Source organism: Rhinatrema bivittatum, chromosome 15, assembly GCF_901001135.1.
Source record: "Rhinatrema bivittatum chromosome 15, aRhiBiv1.1, whole genome shotgun sequence".
NCBI lineage: Eukaryota > Metazoa > Chordata > Amphibia > Gymnophiona > Rhinatrematidae > Rhinatrema > Rhinatrema bivittatum.
Window position 1 is genome coordinate 45,194,675 of NC_042629.1, and position 19,050 is coordinate 45,213,724.

Below are 19,050 nucleotides of genomic sequence, written 5' to 3' on the forward strand. Positions count from 1 at the left end.
TACCCAAACCTTTTTTGAACCCAGCTACACTAACTGCACTAACCACATCCTCTGGCAACAAATTCCAGAGCTTTATTGTGCGTTGAGTGAAAAAGAATTTTCTCCGATTAGTCTTAAATGTGCTACTTGCTAACTTCATGGAATGCCCCCTAGTCCTTCTATTATTCGAAAGTGAAAATAACCGAGTCACATCTACTCGTTCAAGACCTCTCATGATCTTAAAGACCTCTTATCATATCCCCCCTCAGCCGTCTCTTCTCCAAGCTGAACAGCCCTAACCTCTTCAGCCTTTCCTCATAGGGAAGCTGTTCCATCCCCTTTATCATTTTGGTTGCCCTTCTCTGTACCTTCTCCATCGCAACTATATATTTTTTGAGATGCGGCGACCAGAATTGTACACAGTATTCAAGGTGCAGTCTCACCATGGAGCGATATAGCGGCATTATGACATTTTCCGTTCTATTAACCATTCCCTTCCTAATAATTCCTAACATTCTGTTTGCTTTTTTGACTGCTGCAGAACACTGAGCTGATGATTTTAAAGTATTATCCACTATGATGCCTAGATCTTTTTCCTGGGTGGTAGCTCCTAAGATGGAACCTAACATCGTGTAACTACAGCAACGGTTATTTTTCCCTATATGCAACACCTTGCACTTGCCCACATTAAATTTCATCTGCCATTTGGATGCCCAATCTTCAAGTCTTGCAAGGTCCTCCTGCAATGTATCACAGTCCGCTTGTGATTTAACTACTCTGAATAATTTTGTATCATCTGCAAATTTGATAACCTCACTCGTATTCCTTTCCTGATCATTTATATATATACAAGCCGTAAAGCCCGTTAAAACGGGCTACATCCCTCTGTCTCTCACCTCCCCCTCATTCTCTCTCCCCTCACTCTTCACCACCCCCCTCCCCCACCCACTCCTCTCCACCCTCCCTCTCCTCTCACTCAGTCCCCCCTCTCCCTCCCTCCCACTCACTCAGTCCCCCTCTCCCTCCCTCCCTCCCACTCACTCAGTCCCCCTCTCCCTCCCTTCACCCACCTCCATTTCCTCCCGGCGCCGTAAGCGCGACTTCCCGCAACCCTCACCCGGCTCCATTAACTCCTCCCGCTCCTGCCGGCAGATCTCGGTGGGGGGGGCGCGGGAGTGACACCCCCCCCCCCCCCCGAGATCTGCCGGCAGATCTGGGGAGGAGAAGCAGCGGCACCGCGCGTGCGGCGCCGCTGCTTCTCCTCCCGCTCCTGCGGCCCCACCGCCATTTTTTTTTTCTGATCGACATCCTTGCCCGCACATGCGCAGTAGAGCTGCGCTCTACTGCGCATTTGCGGGCCGTCGGTCACAGGCCATTTATAAGGTAGATTGAAAAGCACCGGTCCAAGTACAGATCCCTGAGGCACTCCACTGTTTACCCTTTTCCACTGAGAAAATTGACCATTTAATCCTACTCTCTGTTTCCTGTCTTTTAACCAGCTTGTAATCCACAAAAGGACATCGCCTCCTATCCCATGACTTTTTAGTTTTCATAGAAGCCTTTCATGAGGGACTTTGTCAAACGCCTTCTGAAAATCCAAATACACTACTTCCACCGGTTCACCTTTATCCACATGTTTATTAACCCCTTCAAAAAAATGAAGCAGATTTGTTAGGCAAGACTTCCCTTGGGTAAATCCATGTTGACTATGTTCCATTAAATCATGTCTTTCTATATGCTCTACGATTTTGTTTTTGAGAATAGTTTCCACTATTTTTCCCGGCACTGAAGTCAGGCTCACTTGTCTATAGTTACCTGGAGGGCCCCTGGAGCCTTTTTTAAATATTGGGGTTACATTGGCCACCCTCCAGTCTTCAGGTACAATGGATGATTTTAATGACAGGTTACAAATTTTAGCCTTTATCTTTACCATCCGTTCTTCAGCCCTAGCCTGCTGTGTCTCCCGGGCCTCCGGAGGGGGTGGAATCCTTCATCCAGCTGCCTTCTCTTTTCTTTTCTATGGCGTCTACCCTGGAGTTAGTTCCTTGGGCCTTTGCTCATATGAGACCGTTGCAGAGGGCGTTGCTTTCCCATTGGGTTCCCAAGTCATAGGAGTTCCACCTGCCCTTGCCGTTACAGGAGCCAGCCCGTGCCAGCCTGGATTGGTGGTTGGTATCCGATCACTTGCTTCGGGGTGTGGACCTGGAAAATCCACAATGGCTAATCGTGATGACAAATGCCAGCTTGTCTGGGTGGGGGGGGGGGGGGCGGTCTGTCAATCGTGAGCGGCACAGGGTCAGTGGACGCCTCTGCAGACCAAGTGGTCCATCAACCGGTTGGAAACCAGAGCAGTTCATTTAGCGCTATGCCAATTTCTTCCGGTAGTTCAGCATTGGGCGGTATGGATCCTCTCCGACAACGCGACCACATGGCTTACATAAACCGTCAAGGAGGAACAAGGAGTCGGCCGGTAGCCTCCGAGGTGGACAAGTTGATGGCCTGGGCGGAACAACATCTGGCCTGCATAGCGGCATCTCACATAGCTGGAGTGGACAACGTCCAGGCAGATTTTCTCAGTCATCAGCGGCTAGATCCCGGCGAATGGGAACTGTCCGAGGAGGCGATGCAGCTCGTGATGCGCCGTTGGGGGACTCCTCGGCTGGACACAAAAGCGGCTCGGTTCTTCAGCTGCAGACGGGAGCATGGGTCGGAAGGGGTGGATGCCCTAGGCCTTCTATGGGCCCCCGATATTTTCCTATATGTGTTTCCTCCTTGGCCATTGGTGGGAAAGGTTTTAAGGTGAATATAGTCCCACTGGGGTCCGGTCATCCTTGTGGCGCCGGAGTGGCCGTGGAGGCCATGGTTCGCAGACCTGATCAACCCTGCGATTGAGGATCCCTTACGTCTAGATCATCTACCAAATTTACTGAGACAGGGTCCCATATTTTTCGATCAGGCGGCTCGCTTTTGTCTCGCGGTTTGGCTTATGAGAGGAAGCAATTGAGAGAGAAAGACTATCCGGAGGCGGTGATTACCATTCTCCTATGCGCGCGAAAGGCTTTTACTTCCCTCACCTATGTTTGGGTTTGGAAAGTGTGATTCTTGGTGCAGCGGGTTGAAGGTGTCCCCACGGCAGGCCACTATAGTCCACATTCTTGCCTTTTTGCAGGAAGGCTTAAAGAAAGTTTGGCGTACAGCTCACTCCGGGTCCAGGTAGTGGCGTTAGGCTGCTTGAGAGGTAAGATTGATGGTTCTTCTATTGCAGGACATCCGGATGTAGTCCGTTTTTTGAAGGGGGCCAAACCCTTACACTCGCCAGTGTGTGCGATATGTCCCTCGTGGAGTTTGAATTTGGTTCTCCGTGGGCTTTGCGTTCTCCTTTTGAGCCTATCAAACGGTCTACATTGAAAGATTTAACACTGAAGACTGTGTTTCTCGTGACTATTTGTTTGGCTAGACGAGTTTCCGAACTTCAAGCGTTGTCATGTAGAGAGCCGTTCTTGCGAATTTCAGACTCTGGGGTTTCACTTCGGACGGTACCCTCCTTTTTGCCAAAGGTGGTATCGGCCTTTCATGTCAACTAGACAATTGAGTTGCCGGCCTTTCCAGATGTGGATCGGAATTCTCCTCAGGCCCAGGATCTGAGGAGATTGGATGTTTGCCGGATTCTTTTGCAGTACTTGGAGGTAACTAATATCTGATCCTAAGAAGTGGTGTAAGGCCTCTATAAGACTACTATTGCCCGATGGTTGAAAGAGGCTATTGCCTCGACTTACATGTCACGGGCGGCAAGTACCAGATGGTCTTAAAGCGCATTCCATCAGGTCGCAAGCGGCTTCCTGGGCAGAAAGCCAATGTGTGTCACTTCAAGAGATTTGCAGGGCAGCCACTTGGAAATCTTTGCACACGTTTACTGTTTGGACATCCGGGATCCACAAGTGGATACTTTTGGCAGCAGTGTACTTAGCGGGACTCTCCAGGTCCCACCCCTCTTAGGGCAGCTTGGGTACATCCCAGCAGTCTGGATGATCCTGGTACGTACAGGGAAAGGAAAATTGGTTCTTACCTGCTAATTTTCGTTCCTGTAGTACCAAGGATAAGTCCAGACGCCCGCCCATGGGTATATATGCAGGAGAGAGAGTCCACTCGTCTAATTGTATTTTCTCTTTACAGATTTTTTCGAAGATTGTACACCTACACTACGATGTAGTTTTTTCACAAGCTATGTTTTTTCAAAAAGGTTAATGTTTGGATTGATCTAGTCATTGGTTGTTAAAATTTACTTCATTCTGCTTTGATATTGATTATACTGAAGGATTGCAGGAGGCACACCAGGTTATCTAGGGGGTGCTTTTCAGCTTTTCTCTGACTCCATCTGCTGGAAGGGAGGCATAACCCAGCAGTCTGGACTGATCCTTGGTACTACAGGAACGAAAATTAGCAGATAAGAACCAATTTTCCTATTTAGTCTAGAATTTTTTTTAAAGGCAGTTATATGTTTTGTCATCAGTTTTTATACGTTGTCTATTTTATTTACGATGTTTTGTCTATTATGTTATTCTGGTTTGATTTTATGATTATATTTTTGGAAGCCACCAAGAACTTTGGATTGAGCGGCAAATAAATGTTTTAAATAAATAGATAGATTTCCTGTCTACATATGAGGTACAAAGTTATTTATTACACACTTACAATCAAAATCTAAGCATGGTACAAAACTACATAAATCACATACTATTAAGTTTACACAAAAATCAATATAACATCACTTAGCTAACATTTTATATGCCTATGTAAACAAAAAAAATCCTCAGTATACATTTCCAAACTTTTAGTAACAATCTTTGCTTTAATTAATTGTTGGAAGCTGTTTCAAAGAAAATTTGGCTGGCCTGGTGGCTCAGTGGGTCCAGGATTTGATTCCTGGCTTACATCTTCCACTCCCTCGGGTTGCTTGGAGATGCTGCGAAAGTAGCATTCACAACTCCTTTGTGATGGGGTGGAGTGTCAGTGCACTCCAGCATTCCCTAATGGGCTCCAGAAGATGCCCTGGTGGATGACTCCGCTGAAGGCTCTCACTGTAATGACTGCACTAGGGAGGTGTGGTGGGGATGAAGAGTCGTAAAGTAGGGGAAAAAAATCCCTGGGCAGCTGTGAATTAAGGCTCATGCTGCCAGCTCTCTGCCCTGATTCTGACTGAGCTAGAAGCCGAGAAGCAGCAGAAAGAAGCTGCTGGATCAAGATAAAAAATGTGAATACATTTCAATAAAACTAGGAATGAGTGGGAGGAGCCAGGGAAGGTGAGTGTGTTTATGGATCACATGCGTACCCACATTTTAACTCCTGGCAAGCATTCAGCATGGAAGTCAACTTGCCACTTGCGACCCACTTCTTGAAGAGGTGGTGCGAGAAAAAATTATTCAGTGTACACTTGAAATCAATCTGGCAATAAAAGTAATTGTTTTCTAACACTTGTAAAGATATGTATTAGCACTTGCCAGCTACCAGGAAACGGACAGCACTTTGTAGTCACATACCCTGTTATTGCTAACATTGCATCAATACAAATTGACGTTACATTCTACAGCCACGCAATGGTACCTGTGTCTGTATATCATCTCCAGTCACAATGTTGCCTACTGCCCGTAAGGCAGGAGAAACCACTTTGTAGTCACTGTGCCTACAATACAAACATACAAGATTTCATTTGACACTACAAATGCACTACCAACCATGCCAATTCCCAACAATAACTGGGCTTCACACTAATAAGAACTTTCTCTGTTTCACAAATGCAGCACATGTGTGTCACCTCCCAACCCCTTGGTTCTGCTTCTCTTGCTGTCTATTCTTCTTTGGAACAGTGTCCAGGTCTTTGGCTGCTCTGCTCCACCCAGTTAGTCTCTCCACACACTGTGCAATTTCAACCTCTTCTCTCATGTTTTCTGCTCAGCAAATGACCTCAAATTAGTGCCTCAAATTTCATGTACACTATTTATTTTACTGCTCTTTCACCTTGCCTCCATCCTATGTTAATGCCTTATGCAGGTGACTTGGACTTGTAAATCAAAATACAAATATACTTTGCTCTTCATCTATATATGCAATTCAATGCAAATTCTCATGAGAAGTGCTTAGCATAAAGGAACAAGGACTGGTAGCAAAAATAAGTTAAATGTATAAAGTCAATATATATATCAATATCAACCTTCATCTTGAACTCTAATACTTCTTTAATAAGTTTCTTCTTCTAACTTAAGCCTTAAATTGTCTCATTCTAACATGTTATATATACTCTGCTATTGCCGAGATGTTATAACTTTGTTATATTGTGTTATAATTTATAACCTATTCATTGTATGAAGTTGTTACACTGTAAACCGGGGTGAAGGCACTCAGCTCTACTTCGGTATAAAAAAAGAATATAAATAAATAAATAAAAATAAATGCAATAAAACTCTTACATCAACAACTCCACTAATCTCCTGCAGACCCCTGCATCAATGACAGCTTGGATTTTATCATTGGGTCCATCAGACAAGTATGACAGGGCCCAGCAGGCATCAGCCAGCACATCTGTATCATTGACAAAGAGCAGCCAGGACAACACATTCAGACAGGGAGACACCTGGGGAAAAAAGAAGCATGGTCTGAAATCAGAAGGAACCCTGCAAGCTCTCACCAGATACAGAGACAGTCCTTACTGAGTTTGCCAAAACACTGCAGATTGTTCTCATTCCTTCCCAGAAAAAATAGTCCACAGGCTGTTGACCATTAGCTCCTAACATATATAACCTACTGTATTACTGCACACGACGTGTTTTCACTCTGATAAAAAATCACGGGGAAAATGTTTTTAACGATAACCAAACTGACTGGGCAGCATGTTCACTTAAAGAGAAGCAAACTCCCAAACAAAAGACTAAATGACCTTAAGTGCTGGGTATGCACTGCATCTTTCCAGTCTTTCAGTGTCCCAGTTGATTGTCCTTTCTACCTTAACACATTTTTTTAAAACTATTTCTTTAAGACAGCACAGCAATCCAGATACACTAATAAAGAATAACCAATTCATACAATCTTTTGTATTATCTCCATTATTAGATTACTAAAGTTTTTGAATATACATATAAATACATTCCATGTTTTGTTTATCCATAGATTGTGCCTTAAAGCGAGGCCTAGCACTGCTGAAAGCTTCTGTAGTACAGCCAGTATTTTTCTCATTTCTGCTGCTCATGCAGTGCTTTGCTGTTTTTGAGAATCACTACAATTTTATTTGTACTTAGCTACTCGTATAATAAACTGAAAATGTTTAGATCGTTAGGATGTACAAGCCTGAATCCTCAGCCCAGTGAAAAGATACAAATACTACCATTCAACAAGCTTCTGCCATTAGAATTTTATAAGGCTGTTACCAGGCTATTTAGAACTTAAATGGTGATTTTACTGAGGTACTCCATTTGCAGTATAAAGCATAGCCAAGTGATTTTATCTCAACCATTAACTTTCAGATGTGGAGAACAGATTCCACTATAAATGATCCTCAACAGTTGCATCAAGCGATAGCAAAATCATACTTAACTGCAGAGCACACACTAATTAAAATACATCCTCACCCCACACTGATTATAGTGGCGTAGATTACTGTAAATGATACACCTGCCATTCTTTTTAAATCTAAGTGGGTTTTTTCCCCCCAAGAACTGCTAGGATGACACCGTAACAGCTACTTAGCTTTAATTCTACTAAGGCAGCATGATAATTACAGTACAATAATACAGCAATTTCTAGCCAAACTTCTTGGAGCATTTTACAGTGTGGTAACATATCCAGTCACTGCTATACTCCTCACCTGGCTTAAAATGATTATTCTACAATTCCAATATGTGAACCTCAGATTACAAGAAGGCACTCAATACAGCAGAGCTTCTCCTCTGGCAAAAATAAAAAAAAATCTGACCTGCAGTACATCAAACCCAGCCACCAAGCACAGAACCTGATCTCTAAGGAGCGATCCTATTGGACTTTACTAGGAGTTTTACCTTGGCAAACTCTGGAGGAGGGTTCTTTCCGCGGCAGAGGTTGGACAGAGCCCAGACAGCATTTCTGGTCATTGTGAGACGATTCTGCTTCGAAAGTAACCTGAGTATTAAAGAAGCACAGAAAGAGTGAGACAAAGAGGACGACTGAAGACTGTCTCCATTAAAGGATGCCTTTGAAGCCCAGACAATTTCCAACCAAGCATTATTCACTTGTACAAAATAAAGTGAGAAATGGTATTTTCCCACATAACTCTGCAAAAATATAGCAACGACAAACAAAAAGCAAACAGAACAAAATTAGCTCCAATGGTAATTTTGAACAAAGAGCTTACATCCGTCGGCTGTAAGATGAAAACAAGCCGTTGGACCTAGGACTTACTGTAACAGAGGGGGAAGAATGTTGCAGTCCAACACATAGTCCCGGCACACTGTGCTGTCTCCTGCAATGTTCCCAAGAGCCCAGACGGCCTGCAAGAGAACATCAGTCCATAATTGAACACAAACGGTACTCAAACATCTGCTTTTTCCTCCAGCAGTGTGTTTGTACTAGATTGCCTATTAAGAAGTACCAGAAGTTGCATCTTAAAACTTTCTTGAACCAAACCAAAATTCTCAATGTGTTTCTGATAGGCCAATACATGATCCTCCCCTCTACTTTCTAAAACAAGAAACTGTGAAGACAGATGATGTTGCTTCTTACCTGCTCTTGCACATCTTCAAATTCTGAGCTGAGCAACTCTATAAAGATGGGCACAGCCTCTGCCTGGATCACAATACGTGTCTGAAGGGAATTTCCTGATGCAATGTTTGTTAGCACCCAAGCGGCTTCAAACTGAAATGTGAAATGAAGGAGTTACCCACAAGCAGTACGCAGCATCTTGGGTCAACTCTACCAGTGTTTCTCAACCACTGGTCACTGGCAGAATTTCTGCCAATCCATGCAGCAACAATGATTACAGGATAATGAAGAGGAAGCAAGACCTGCAGTGCATCCTGCACCACAGCCAGCAGAGCCTTTTCCTATTCCCCCCCCCCCCTTCCCCACCCTGCTCTGTAGTCCTTTTCCTCAGTTGGAGTCAGTCCTGTCTCTGGAAGGGGGCACAGCTGCACCTGAATGTTAATGAACCAGTGTGAGACAGTCAATATTTGCTCCACTTTCAGGCCCTGACTCTCATACAGACATCAGGGCCACCGTAGGGCCTGAGTGTGGAGCAGATGTTGCTTCAGTCTCATCAACATTCAGCTGCAGCTGTTCCCCTTCCAGATATGGGGCTTCGGGACCAGCCCCAAGGGAAACAAAAATAGTAGTGTTCCTGGCTGATGAAGAGATAAAAATAAAAATCCTTCTAACTACATACAACTACAAAATTTTGCATGTACAAATATTTATTAAGACATATAAAGTTACAGAGTGAAATGTCACTTTTGTTTTGGACTCAAATACAGAGCAACCATCCTTTATATATTTTCTTGAGAAAGTCCTTGACATCTTTCCATGTCTATGAGCTTATATAAGTTGAAGCGGTGCTCAGTATCAGCACAGTACGTCAGGCAGTTAACTGAAATTAATGCTGTCTCTGCCAGCTTTGGAACACAGCAGCTGCAGACTTCAAAAATACATCCAGGTCTTTGTCAGCTGGTGAATGGTTAGCTTCAGTTCAAAAACACAGACTTTGAGGAAATGGGAAAGTACCTGGAGGAAGAACTTAAAGGATGGGAGAACGAGAGAGATGTGGATCAGCAGTGGACCAATCTAAAAGGAGCAATCACCAAGGCAACTGCTCTATATGTTAGAAACATAAAGAAAAGCAAAAGAAATGGTGAATGGTTAGCTTCAGTTCAAAAACACAGACTTTGAGGAAATGGGAAAGTACCTGGAGGAAGAACTTAAAGGATGGGAGAACGAGAGAGATGTGGATCAGCAGTGGACCAATCTAAAAGGAGCAATCACCAAGGCAACTGCTCTATATGTTAGAAACATAAAGAAAAGCAAAAGAAAATTGAAACCTATCTGGTTCTCAAAGGAGGTGGCTGACAAAATTAAAGCTAAAAGAACAGCATTCAAGAAATATAAAGGATCCCAAAGGGAGGAGCACAAAGAAGAATATTTGTATCAACTGAGGGAGACGAAGAAAACAATCAAGTTGGCAAAAAATCAAGCGGAAGAGAGGATTGCCAAGGAGATAAAAAATGGTGACAAAACATTTTTCAGATACATCAGCGAAAAGAGAAAGGTCCAAAGTGGTATAGTGAAATTGAAAGGTGGTAATGATCAATGTGTGGAGACAGACGAAGAAATGGCAGAAATATTAAACGAATACTTCAGCTCTGTGTTCACTAAAGAAGACCCTGGAGAAGGACCATCTCTACACAACAAGAAACTGGAGGGAAGTGGAATAGATGAAAATCCTTTTACAGTAGAAAATGTGTGGGAAGAGCTAAAGAACCTGAAAGTGGTCAAAGCCATGGGGCCTGATGGGATTCATCCAAGGATATTGAGGGAGCTCAGAGATGTTCTGGCGGGTCCGCTGTGTGACTTGTTCAATAGATCCCTAGAAACGGGAGTGGTGCCGAGAGACTGGAGAAGAGCGGTGGTGGTCCCGCTTCACAAGAGTGGGAACAGGGAGGAGGCTGGCAACTACAGGCCGGTTAGCCTCACTTCGGTGGTGGGAAAAGTAATGGAGTCTCTGCTGAAAGAGAGAATAGTGAACTATCTACAGTCCGGAGAATTGATGGACCAGAGGCAACATGGATTCACCAGGGGAAGATCCTGTCAGACAAATCTGATTGACTTTTTTGACTGGGTAACCAAGGAATTGGACCAAGGAAGAGCGCTCGATGTCATATACTTGGATTTCAGCAAAGCTTTTGATACGGTTCCGCACAGGAGACTGGTGAATAAACGAGAAGCTTGGGAGTGAGTGACAAGGTGGTGACCTGGATTGCAAATTGGTTGACGGACAGAAGACAATGTGTGATGGTAAACGGAACCTTCTCTGAAGAGAGAGCAGTTTTAAGTGGTGTACCGCAAGGATCGGTGTTGGGACCGGTCCTGTTCAATATCTTTGTGAGCGACATTGCGGACGGGATAGAAGGTAAGGTTTGTCTTTTTGCGGATGACACTAAGATCTGCAACAGAGTGGACACGCCGGAAGGAGTGGAGAGAATGAGACGGGATCTAAGGAAACTGGAAGAGTGGTCGAAGATATGGCAGCTGAGATTCAATGCCAAGAAGTGCAAAGTCATGCATATGGGGAGCGGAAATCCGAATGAACTGTATTCGATGGGGGGGGAAAGGCTGACGTGCACGGAGCAGGAGAGGGACCTTGGGGTGATAGTGTCTAATGATATGAAGTCTGCGAAACAATGCGACAAGGCGATAGCAAAAGCCAGAAGAATGCTGGGCTGCATAGAGAGAGGAATATCGAGTAAGAAAAGGGAAGTGATTATTCCCTTGTACAGGTCCTTGGTGAGGCCTCACCTGGAGTACTGTGTTCAGTTCTGGAGACCGTATCTACAAAAAGACAAAGACAAGATGGAAGCAGTACAGAGAAGGGCGACCAGGAAGGTGGAGGATCTTCATCGCATGACGTACGAGGAGAGATTGAAGAATCTAAATATGTACACTCTGGAGGAAAGGAGGAGCAGAGGTGATATGATACAGACTTTCAGATACTTGAAAGGTTTTAATGATCCAAAGGCAACGACAAACCTTTACCATAAGAAAAAAATCAGCAGAACCAGGGGTCACGATTTGAAGCTCCAGGGAGGAAGATTCAGAACCAATGTCAGGAAGTATTTCTTCACGGAGAGGGTGGTGGATGCCTGGAATGCCCTTCCGGAGGAAGTGGTGAAGACCAGAACTGTGAAGGACTTCAAAGGGGCGTGGGATAAACACTGTGGATCCATAAAGTCAAGAGGGCCGCCAATGAAGAGTGGGTGACTCGCCAGAATGATGGCTACTGCCTGGAGACAATACCCTTATTCAATAAACATACACATGGTTACTGTGACTCCAACATCACTCTAAGCTTCAACAGCAAGAGGAAATGTGGAAAAAAGGATTTGCACTCACAAAGACGGGAGTAGCTGGCTTGTTACGGCGGTTACTACCCCAAACCAAATATCCAAATTACTACCTCCACCTTCCTCTATTCCTGATGCCTTTCAACTAGCTTGATCACTCCATTCTTATACTTCACTTTCAATGCATATCCAGCATAGTTCTCTGCTTCAACAGCAGGGGAAAAGAAAAAACTGTTACTTCACACATCCAGCAGAGCTCTCTGCTTAAACGGCAGGGGAGAAGAAAAAAGGGTTCGCACTCACAAAGCGGGGAGTAGCTGGCTTGTTACGGCGGTTACTACCCCAAACCAAATGTACCTGATACTTCACTCTCGACGCATATCCAGCATGGCTCTCTGCTTCAACGACATGGGAGAAAGACTGATTCATCACAAATTTCCAGCATAGCTCTCTGCTTCAACGGCAGGGGAAAAGAAAAACTGATACTTCACGCATATCCAGCATAACTTCAACGGCAGGGGAGAAGAAAAAAGGATTCACACTCACAAAGCGGGGAGTAGCTGGCTTGTTACGGGGGTTACTACCCCAAACCAAATGTGCCTGATACTTCACTTTCGATGCATATCCAGCATAGCTCTCTGCTTCAACGGCAGGGGAGAAGAAAAAAACTGATACCTCACGCATATCCAGCATAGCTCCCTGCTTCAATGGCAGGGGAGAAGATAAACAACCAATAAGGGCTGTATAACATAATCTGGGTAAAAACAAATAAGCATGGGTGTAGCTTGCTTATTGCGGCGGTTACTACCCCTACTACCTCTAACTAATCAAGCTAGATATTTCACTTGGATGCAGCTCCATCACCGCTCTCTACATTAATGGCGGGGGTGGAAGGGAATTAGAACCAAGAGCTAAGAGAAACAGATAAGTATGGGAGAAGAAATGAGGGAAGCTTGCTGGGCAGACTGGATGGGCCATTTGGTCTTCTTCTGCCATCATTTCTATGTTTCTATGTATGTTTCTATGTAAGATGTAAGAACCTTCATATAAAGATGAAATTATTCTAAAGGGACATCACTCCATCCAGGTATATGATTGTTTGCTAGATCCGCTCCAACCGAACTACTCCTCTCGCTTTTTCCCCGCAAGAAAAAAGGGAGAAGGCAGAGGTGGGGGGGATAGATTAGGGAGCAGAGAGGTTTGGCTCCAGCCTCAGCCTCATCCCTCTTCTGTTCCCTTACTGCTTGGGAGGGGATCGGAGAAGAAAGCAAAGCATAGCTTTTTTCAGATGACGGAGTCAGACTGGGAGAGCTTCAGGTTCGATGATTGTGCAGGCAAGTTGTAATTATGCTGTGCAGAATTGCAGGAATCTGGAGGCACTGACCATATGTAAGGCACTCTGCCCACAAGCAATGAGAGTAATGCACTGTCTCACTAAGATCCATCTTTTGTTTTCTAGACATGTCACCAAACAGAATGTTAACAAGATACAATCAACAGCTTATTTTCTAAACAGTAATATATCTGTTTACTGATCAAGGAGAAGAATAAACATTTAATGCAATTCATTGAGCTTTTAACTTTTCCTTATACACATCTGGATCAAATCAAAATATTTTGGTCCAAGAAACATTCCATATAGCCTGGCCAAATCTTGGTCAGACACAGAGATTGTTAGTATGCTGACAAATTATGTATTCATAAAGTAAAAGTTGCTAAAAAGTGCAATTCATGATTCATTTCATCCATTCAAAAAGTGACTAGCACAAGTCAAGACTGGTCACTAACTAGACTAAGCTGTGCTGGGTGCAGTCATAGTGCAGCCTTAAAGTAACTACAGAATGAGTAACTGACAGTGGGCTGCACTATGCACTGGTTTTAGGATGAAAAGCAACTCCTACTATCTTGCCTACCTGTAACAGGTGTTCTCCTGTAACAGGATGTCATTGGATGGAGCCCAGCATGGAAAACTTATGTCAAAGTTTCTGGAACTTTGACTGTGCACACTGAGCATGCCCCAATCCACGCGGGGTCCCTCTTCAGTCTCGTAACATAGAATTTCCTAGCATGTAGCCAGATGTACGCAGGACCAGCGAGTTTATGCTCCCCTGCCAGCAGATGGAGACAGAGTCAGGTTTCAAAGCTGACGTCACCCTAGATACACCCCTGCAGTGACCTCAGCCCTTCAGTACTTCTTCTCCAGCAGATGCAGACATGCTTTCCCTATGGGGATCGCTGTACCTTTTGGAAGAAGAAATTCTACTTTTAAATTGGAGAAAAGCTTGAGCCCCACTCTCCTGCAGTGATACCTAAAGGTCCCTCCCCAGGTGAGAATTCTTGAGATGATTTCCAAGATCCTTCAGAGGTGTGCCTTGGTCCAGTAGCTGGTTCCCAGCATGGACTTTGCTGCTGAAGCAGCTGATAAGGCAGCAGGTGCAGGAAGCTGAGAGCGGCTGTGATTGCCAAAGCCCTCTCCCCCTGCAGCTGGTCACTGTACTCAGCCGGTAAGAGCTGAGTCAAGGTAAGTTTAAAAAAAAAAAAAAAAAAAAAAAAAGAGAGAAGAGGATTTCCTCCTGATTCAGAGACGTTGGAGGGGTTAGCGTGCCTTACAGACTTCGTTCCCGCTCCTGGTGGAGTAAGGGAAAGTGGGCTTCTAAGCGGCCCTGCTTTAGACTTGGTCGGCACACCATCTTTGTGCTTTTTTTGTGCCTGTATTCCCCACCATAGAGCTTTGGTACTTGCAGTGCGTATCAGCTCTGCGCACGTGCTGTACTCATAATGCCACGCACGTACATACATACAACTTACTAGATGGAGAATAAAAGTAAAGCCAGGCGTACGGGCTGCGTGTGCGCCTTGCAGCGGCCCGCATAGGCGCCCGAAATCTGCGCATAAAATTTTAAGTGCGAGCTGTCTGAACATGCAGTTACTATCACCAATGGCTCCAGCAGCAAAGAATCATACGCGCCTTTCTCTCTGTGCTGCTTGTCATATTAAAGCTGCACAGTCTGAACTGGATTCTTGCTTATGTCAGCACTGTGAGGAAACCCAGGGAGAGAGTTGGGCCCCCCCAGACTTTGCTAAGCCCAGCTCCTCCCATTCAGAGGATAGGTCAGCCACAGCCTTAACCAGAAGTACCCCAGATCTGAGTAACCCCGGAACTGGGTCATCCATGGGAGAGGGAAATTTAGCAGCACCTACCCCAGTACCTCCTGGGCTAGGCATGGACCCGGCTGCCTTCTCTTGGGTAGAATTCTTTCAAGGCCTTAAAGCCTTCGTACAGGTGCAGTCTGCTACCTCACTTGCCCCTGTCCAGATGGAACCTCAGCCGGTAAGCCCTTCCCCAGTCCTATCAGCAGACCTCGAGGCATGACTCACCAAGGGTATTCCCTGGCAGGGACCCAGATGGCACAGACAAAGAAGAGGATCCAGATTCTTTGAAAGATGGGGAAATCCCCCCCTGGTTTAGAACCATATCGGATCATGTTACCGTTTTTCCATAGAGACGAATTGCTGGCCCTGGTTTCCCAGACTCTGATGCTGGGAGTTCCTGGGGTGGACTCTATGACGGAACCAAAGAAGAATCCCATTCTGATTTCCCTACGGAAAGCCTCTTGCTACTTTTCAGTTCTGGAAGCCATCTAGGAGTTGATTGACCTGGAATGGGTCGCCCCAGAAGCAAGTTTTAAAGGTGGACGGGCGTTAGAAGGTCTATACCCATTGGATCCGGCAGCGAGAGAATGTTTGCATTTCCCTAAATTGGATGTGCTGTTCTATGCCGTCTCTAAGCAACCAACTATCCCAATGGAGAGAGGAGTGGACTTAAAGGATGCGCACGATAAGCAGATGGATTTCATCCTTAAACATGCCTTTGACGCAATAGCGATGACCTTACAGATTTGCTTCTTGTTGTGCCCTGGTAGCTTGTTTGTGCCTGCTTCTCGCTTGGGAGGTGGATGACTTGGAGGCGAATTCCAGAGCGGCTATGGAACCCACCACCACCTTTTTAACTGACACACTCCTCTGAACCTGATTGGCTTCCTGTACCAACTGCCTTTCAGCTGCATAAGCAGCAAAGTCCATGCCGGAAACCAGCTACCGGACCAAGACACACATCAGAGATCACGGAAATCACCTCAACTGGGGGAGGGACCTTTAGGTATCACCGCAGGACAGCGGGGTTCAATTTAGGATGAAGAATTTCTCCTTCCAAAAAAGTACAGCAATCTCCACATGGAGAGGTACGTCTACCATCTGCTGGAGACAGAGAATACTGGCAAGCTGAGGTCACTGCAGGGGCATATGTACTGTGACATCAGCTTTGCTCCATATCCATCTGCTGGCAGGGGAACACAACTCATTGGTCATGAGTCCATCTGGCTACCCACCAGGAAATAAAGAGTTGGGTGGACTGTCTATGGGCTTCTGTCCACTCCAGACAGAAGGCTAAGGCTCTCTTGCAATCCAAACTGTGCAAGGCTCATTCACCTTGGTGCAAATGGGGGTCTGGGACTGAATGTTGGCAGGACGATTTACTGGTTAAGATGGAAATCCGTCACCACCTTAAGCTAGAATTTAGGGTGCACACACAAGACCACCCTATCATGAAAAATTTTGGTATAAGGTGGATAAGTCACTAAGGCCTGGAGCTCGATGACCCTGTGCGCTGAAGTGACCGCCACAAAATATGACCTTCCAGGTCAGGTACCTTAGGTCACAGGAGCGCAGCGGCTCAAAAGGAGCTTTCATCAGCTCAGGTAGCACCACGTTGAGGTCCCAAGACACAGCGGGATGCCTTAGGGGAGGCTTCAATTGAAGCAGGCCCCACATGAAGTGTACAACTATGGGTTGTACAGAGATGGGCACACCATCTACACCTCAGTGGTATGCACCAGTTGCACTGAGATGAACTCTAATGGAGTTGCTCTTCAAGCCAGCCTCCGATAGGTGTAGGAGGTAGTCAAGCAGTTTTTGTGGGGGGCAGGAGATCAGATCTAGGGCCTTCTGCTCATACCACACAGAAAACCTTATCTACTTCAGACCATAGGACTTTTTAGTAGAAGGCTTTCTAGAAGCCACCAGGACCTTGGAAAGATTGAGCGGCTGCAGGATTATCCTCTCAACATCTCTGCTGTGAGCGACAAGGCCTGAAGTATGGGATGCTGTAGCCTGCCCTGATCTTGCGTGATGAGATCTGGGGAAGTCCCCAGGCTAATCTGTCTCCAGATGGACAACTCCCGAAGAAGTGGAAATCAGATCTGTCTCTGCCAATGAGGGGCTATGAGAATCATAGTACCTTTGTCCTTGTGAAGCTTCAAGAGAATCTTTGTGACTAGAGGAATCTGAGGATATGCATACAGAAGACCCCTGCCCCAACGGCGGGCAAAGGCATCAGAGCCTGGTTTGTTGCTTAACTTGTACAGGGAGCAGAAATGAATCACCTTCTTGTTGCAGGGGGATGCAAACAAGCCCACATCTGGGTTTCTCCAGAGGCAGAAGATCTGGTTCGCTATTCTCTGGTCCAAAGAGACCACTCATGGGTCTGAAGGCCTGACTCAGTCTGTCTGCTATCACATTCTCCCTTCCGGCCAGATACATGGCCCTGAGTACCATCCCATGGAACAGGCCCCAGGACCAGATCTGGATTGCTTCCCGACACAGTAGATACAAGCCTATGCCTCCCTCCTTGATAACATACCACATCGCAACTTGGTTGTCTGTTTATATCAGGGCCATTTTGTTGGACAGCCGATCTCTGAAAGTCCATAGAGTGTACCTGATCAACCGGAGCTCCAGAAAGTTGAACTGACACTGTTGAAGCTCTGTGTGACCTGACCCCACTGCAACCTCAGGGTCCATTGGGCTCTGTGCAAATGTAAATATGCCAAGGGAGTAACATGGATGGTTGCAGTCATGTGGCCCAACAGCCTCAACATGTGCCCAGCTGAAACCTGCTGGCTCTGTTTAATCACCGCCACTATGGACGCCAAGGTGACCACCCTGTATCGCAGCAGGAAGGCTTTTGCCCGAGCTGTGTCTTGCAGGGCCCTCCTATGAAGTCCAATCGAGGTGATGAGCTGTAATGGGACTTCGGGTAGTTGATGATGAACCCTAGTGATTCAGACCGCAAGGACCGAACTGCCCTGGTCAGGGAGGTGCTCTTGACCAGCCAATTATCCAAGGAAGGGAAAACATGCACTCCCAGTCTGAGGAGGTGCACCCACACCACGGCCAGGCATTTTGTGAAGACATGTGGGGTCAACGCTAGCCCGAACGGCAACACTCTGTACTGGAAGTGCTGTTTTCCCACCACAAATCTGAGATACTTCCTGTGACCTGAGAAGATCTTGATGTGAGTGTATGCATCCTTTAAATTGAGGAAGCATAGCCATGGTCCCCTTTTTGCAGAAGGGTAATCAGGGTGCTCAGGGAAACATCCTGAACTTTTCTTTTTTGAAAAATTTGTTCAAAGCCCTCAGGTCTAGGATGGGATGGAGTTCCCCTGTTCTCTTTGGAATCAGGAAGTTTCGGGAGTAAAATCCCAGCCCTCTTTGCCTTGGTGGGACAGGCTTGACCGCGCTGGCCATTAAGAGAGAAGAGAACTCCCGTAACAGTACCTCCTGAAGTGCTATTGGTCCCCAAAATGGGCAAGGTGGGGAATTTGCTGAGACACCCAATAGGTTTAATTGGTATCCCTGACGGACGATGGACAGAACTCACTGGGCTGAGATTATACTGGGCCACCGGTCCGCAAACAACCGTAGCCTGCCCCTGACCTGTGGGGTCCAGCGTCTCGGATACAAGTGGTTGGCTTATGCTCCCTATGATCCAGTTAAAACTCAGTCCCAAGATTTGTCTGGGGAGCTGGCTGGGGCTTGGGAGCTCTCTGTTGCCTGGGTTGGCCATGGGAGCTCACGCTCTGCGATCGGGAGCAAGAGGCCAGAGGATAGTACTTCCTCTGGCGGTAGAAAGACTTCCTTTGACCCTGTCTTGCAGACCT

At 45.9% G+C, this 19,050-nt stretch overlaps 1 protein-coding gene across 2 annotated transcripts in view; it reads right to left on the reverse strand.

Moving 5' to 3' along the window:
- KPNA1 (karyopherin subunit alpha 1) overlaps positions 1–19,050 on the reverse strand; it is a 65,196-nt gene that overhangs the window by 7,909 nt on the left and 38,237 nt on the right. For both annotated transcript variants that reach the window (XM_029578023.1, XM_029578024.1), the window contains exons 6-10: positions 8,725–8,856; positions 8,404–8,492; positions 8,025–8,124; positions 6,444–6,607; positions 5,581–5,659 (exon numbers count right to left, since the gene is read on the reverse strand). In XM_029578023.1, the coding sequence (XP_029433883.1) occupies positions 5,581–5,659; positions 6,444–6,607; positions 8,025–8,124; positions 8,404–8,492; positions 8,725–8,856 (564 nt within the window). The remainder of the gene's footprint in view (positions 1–5,580; positions 5,660–6,443; positions 6,608–8,024; positions 8,125–8,403; positions 8,493–8,724; positions 8,857–19,050) is intronic.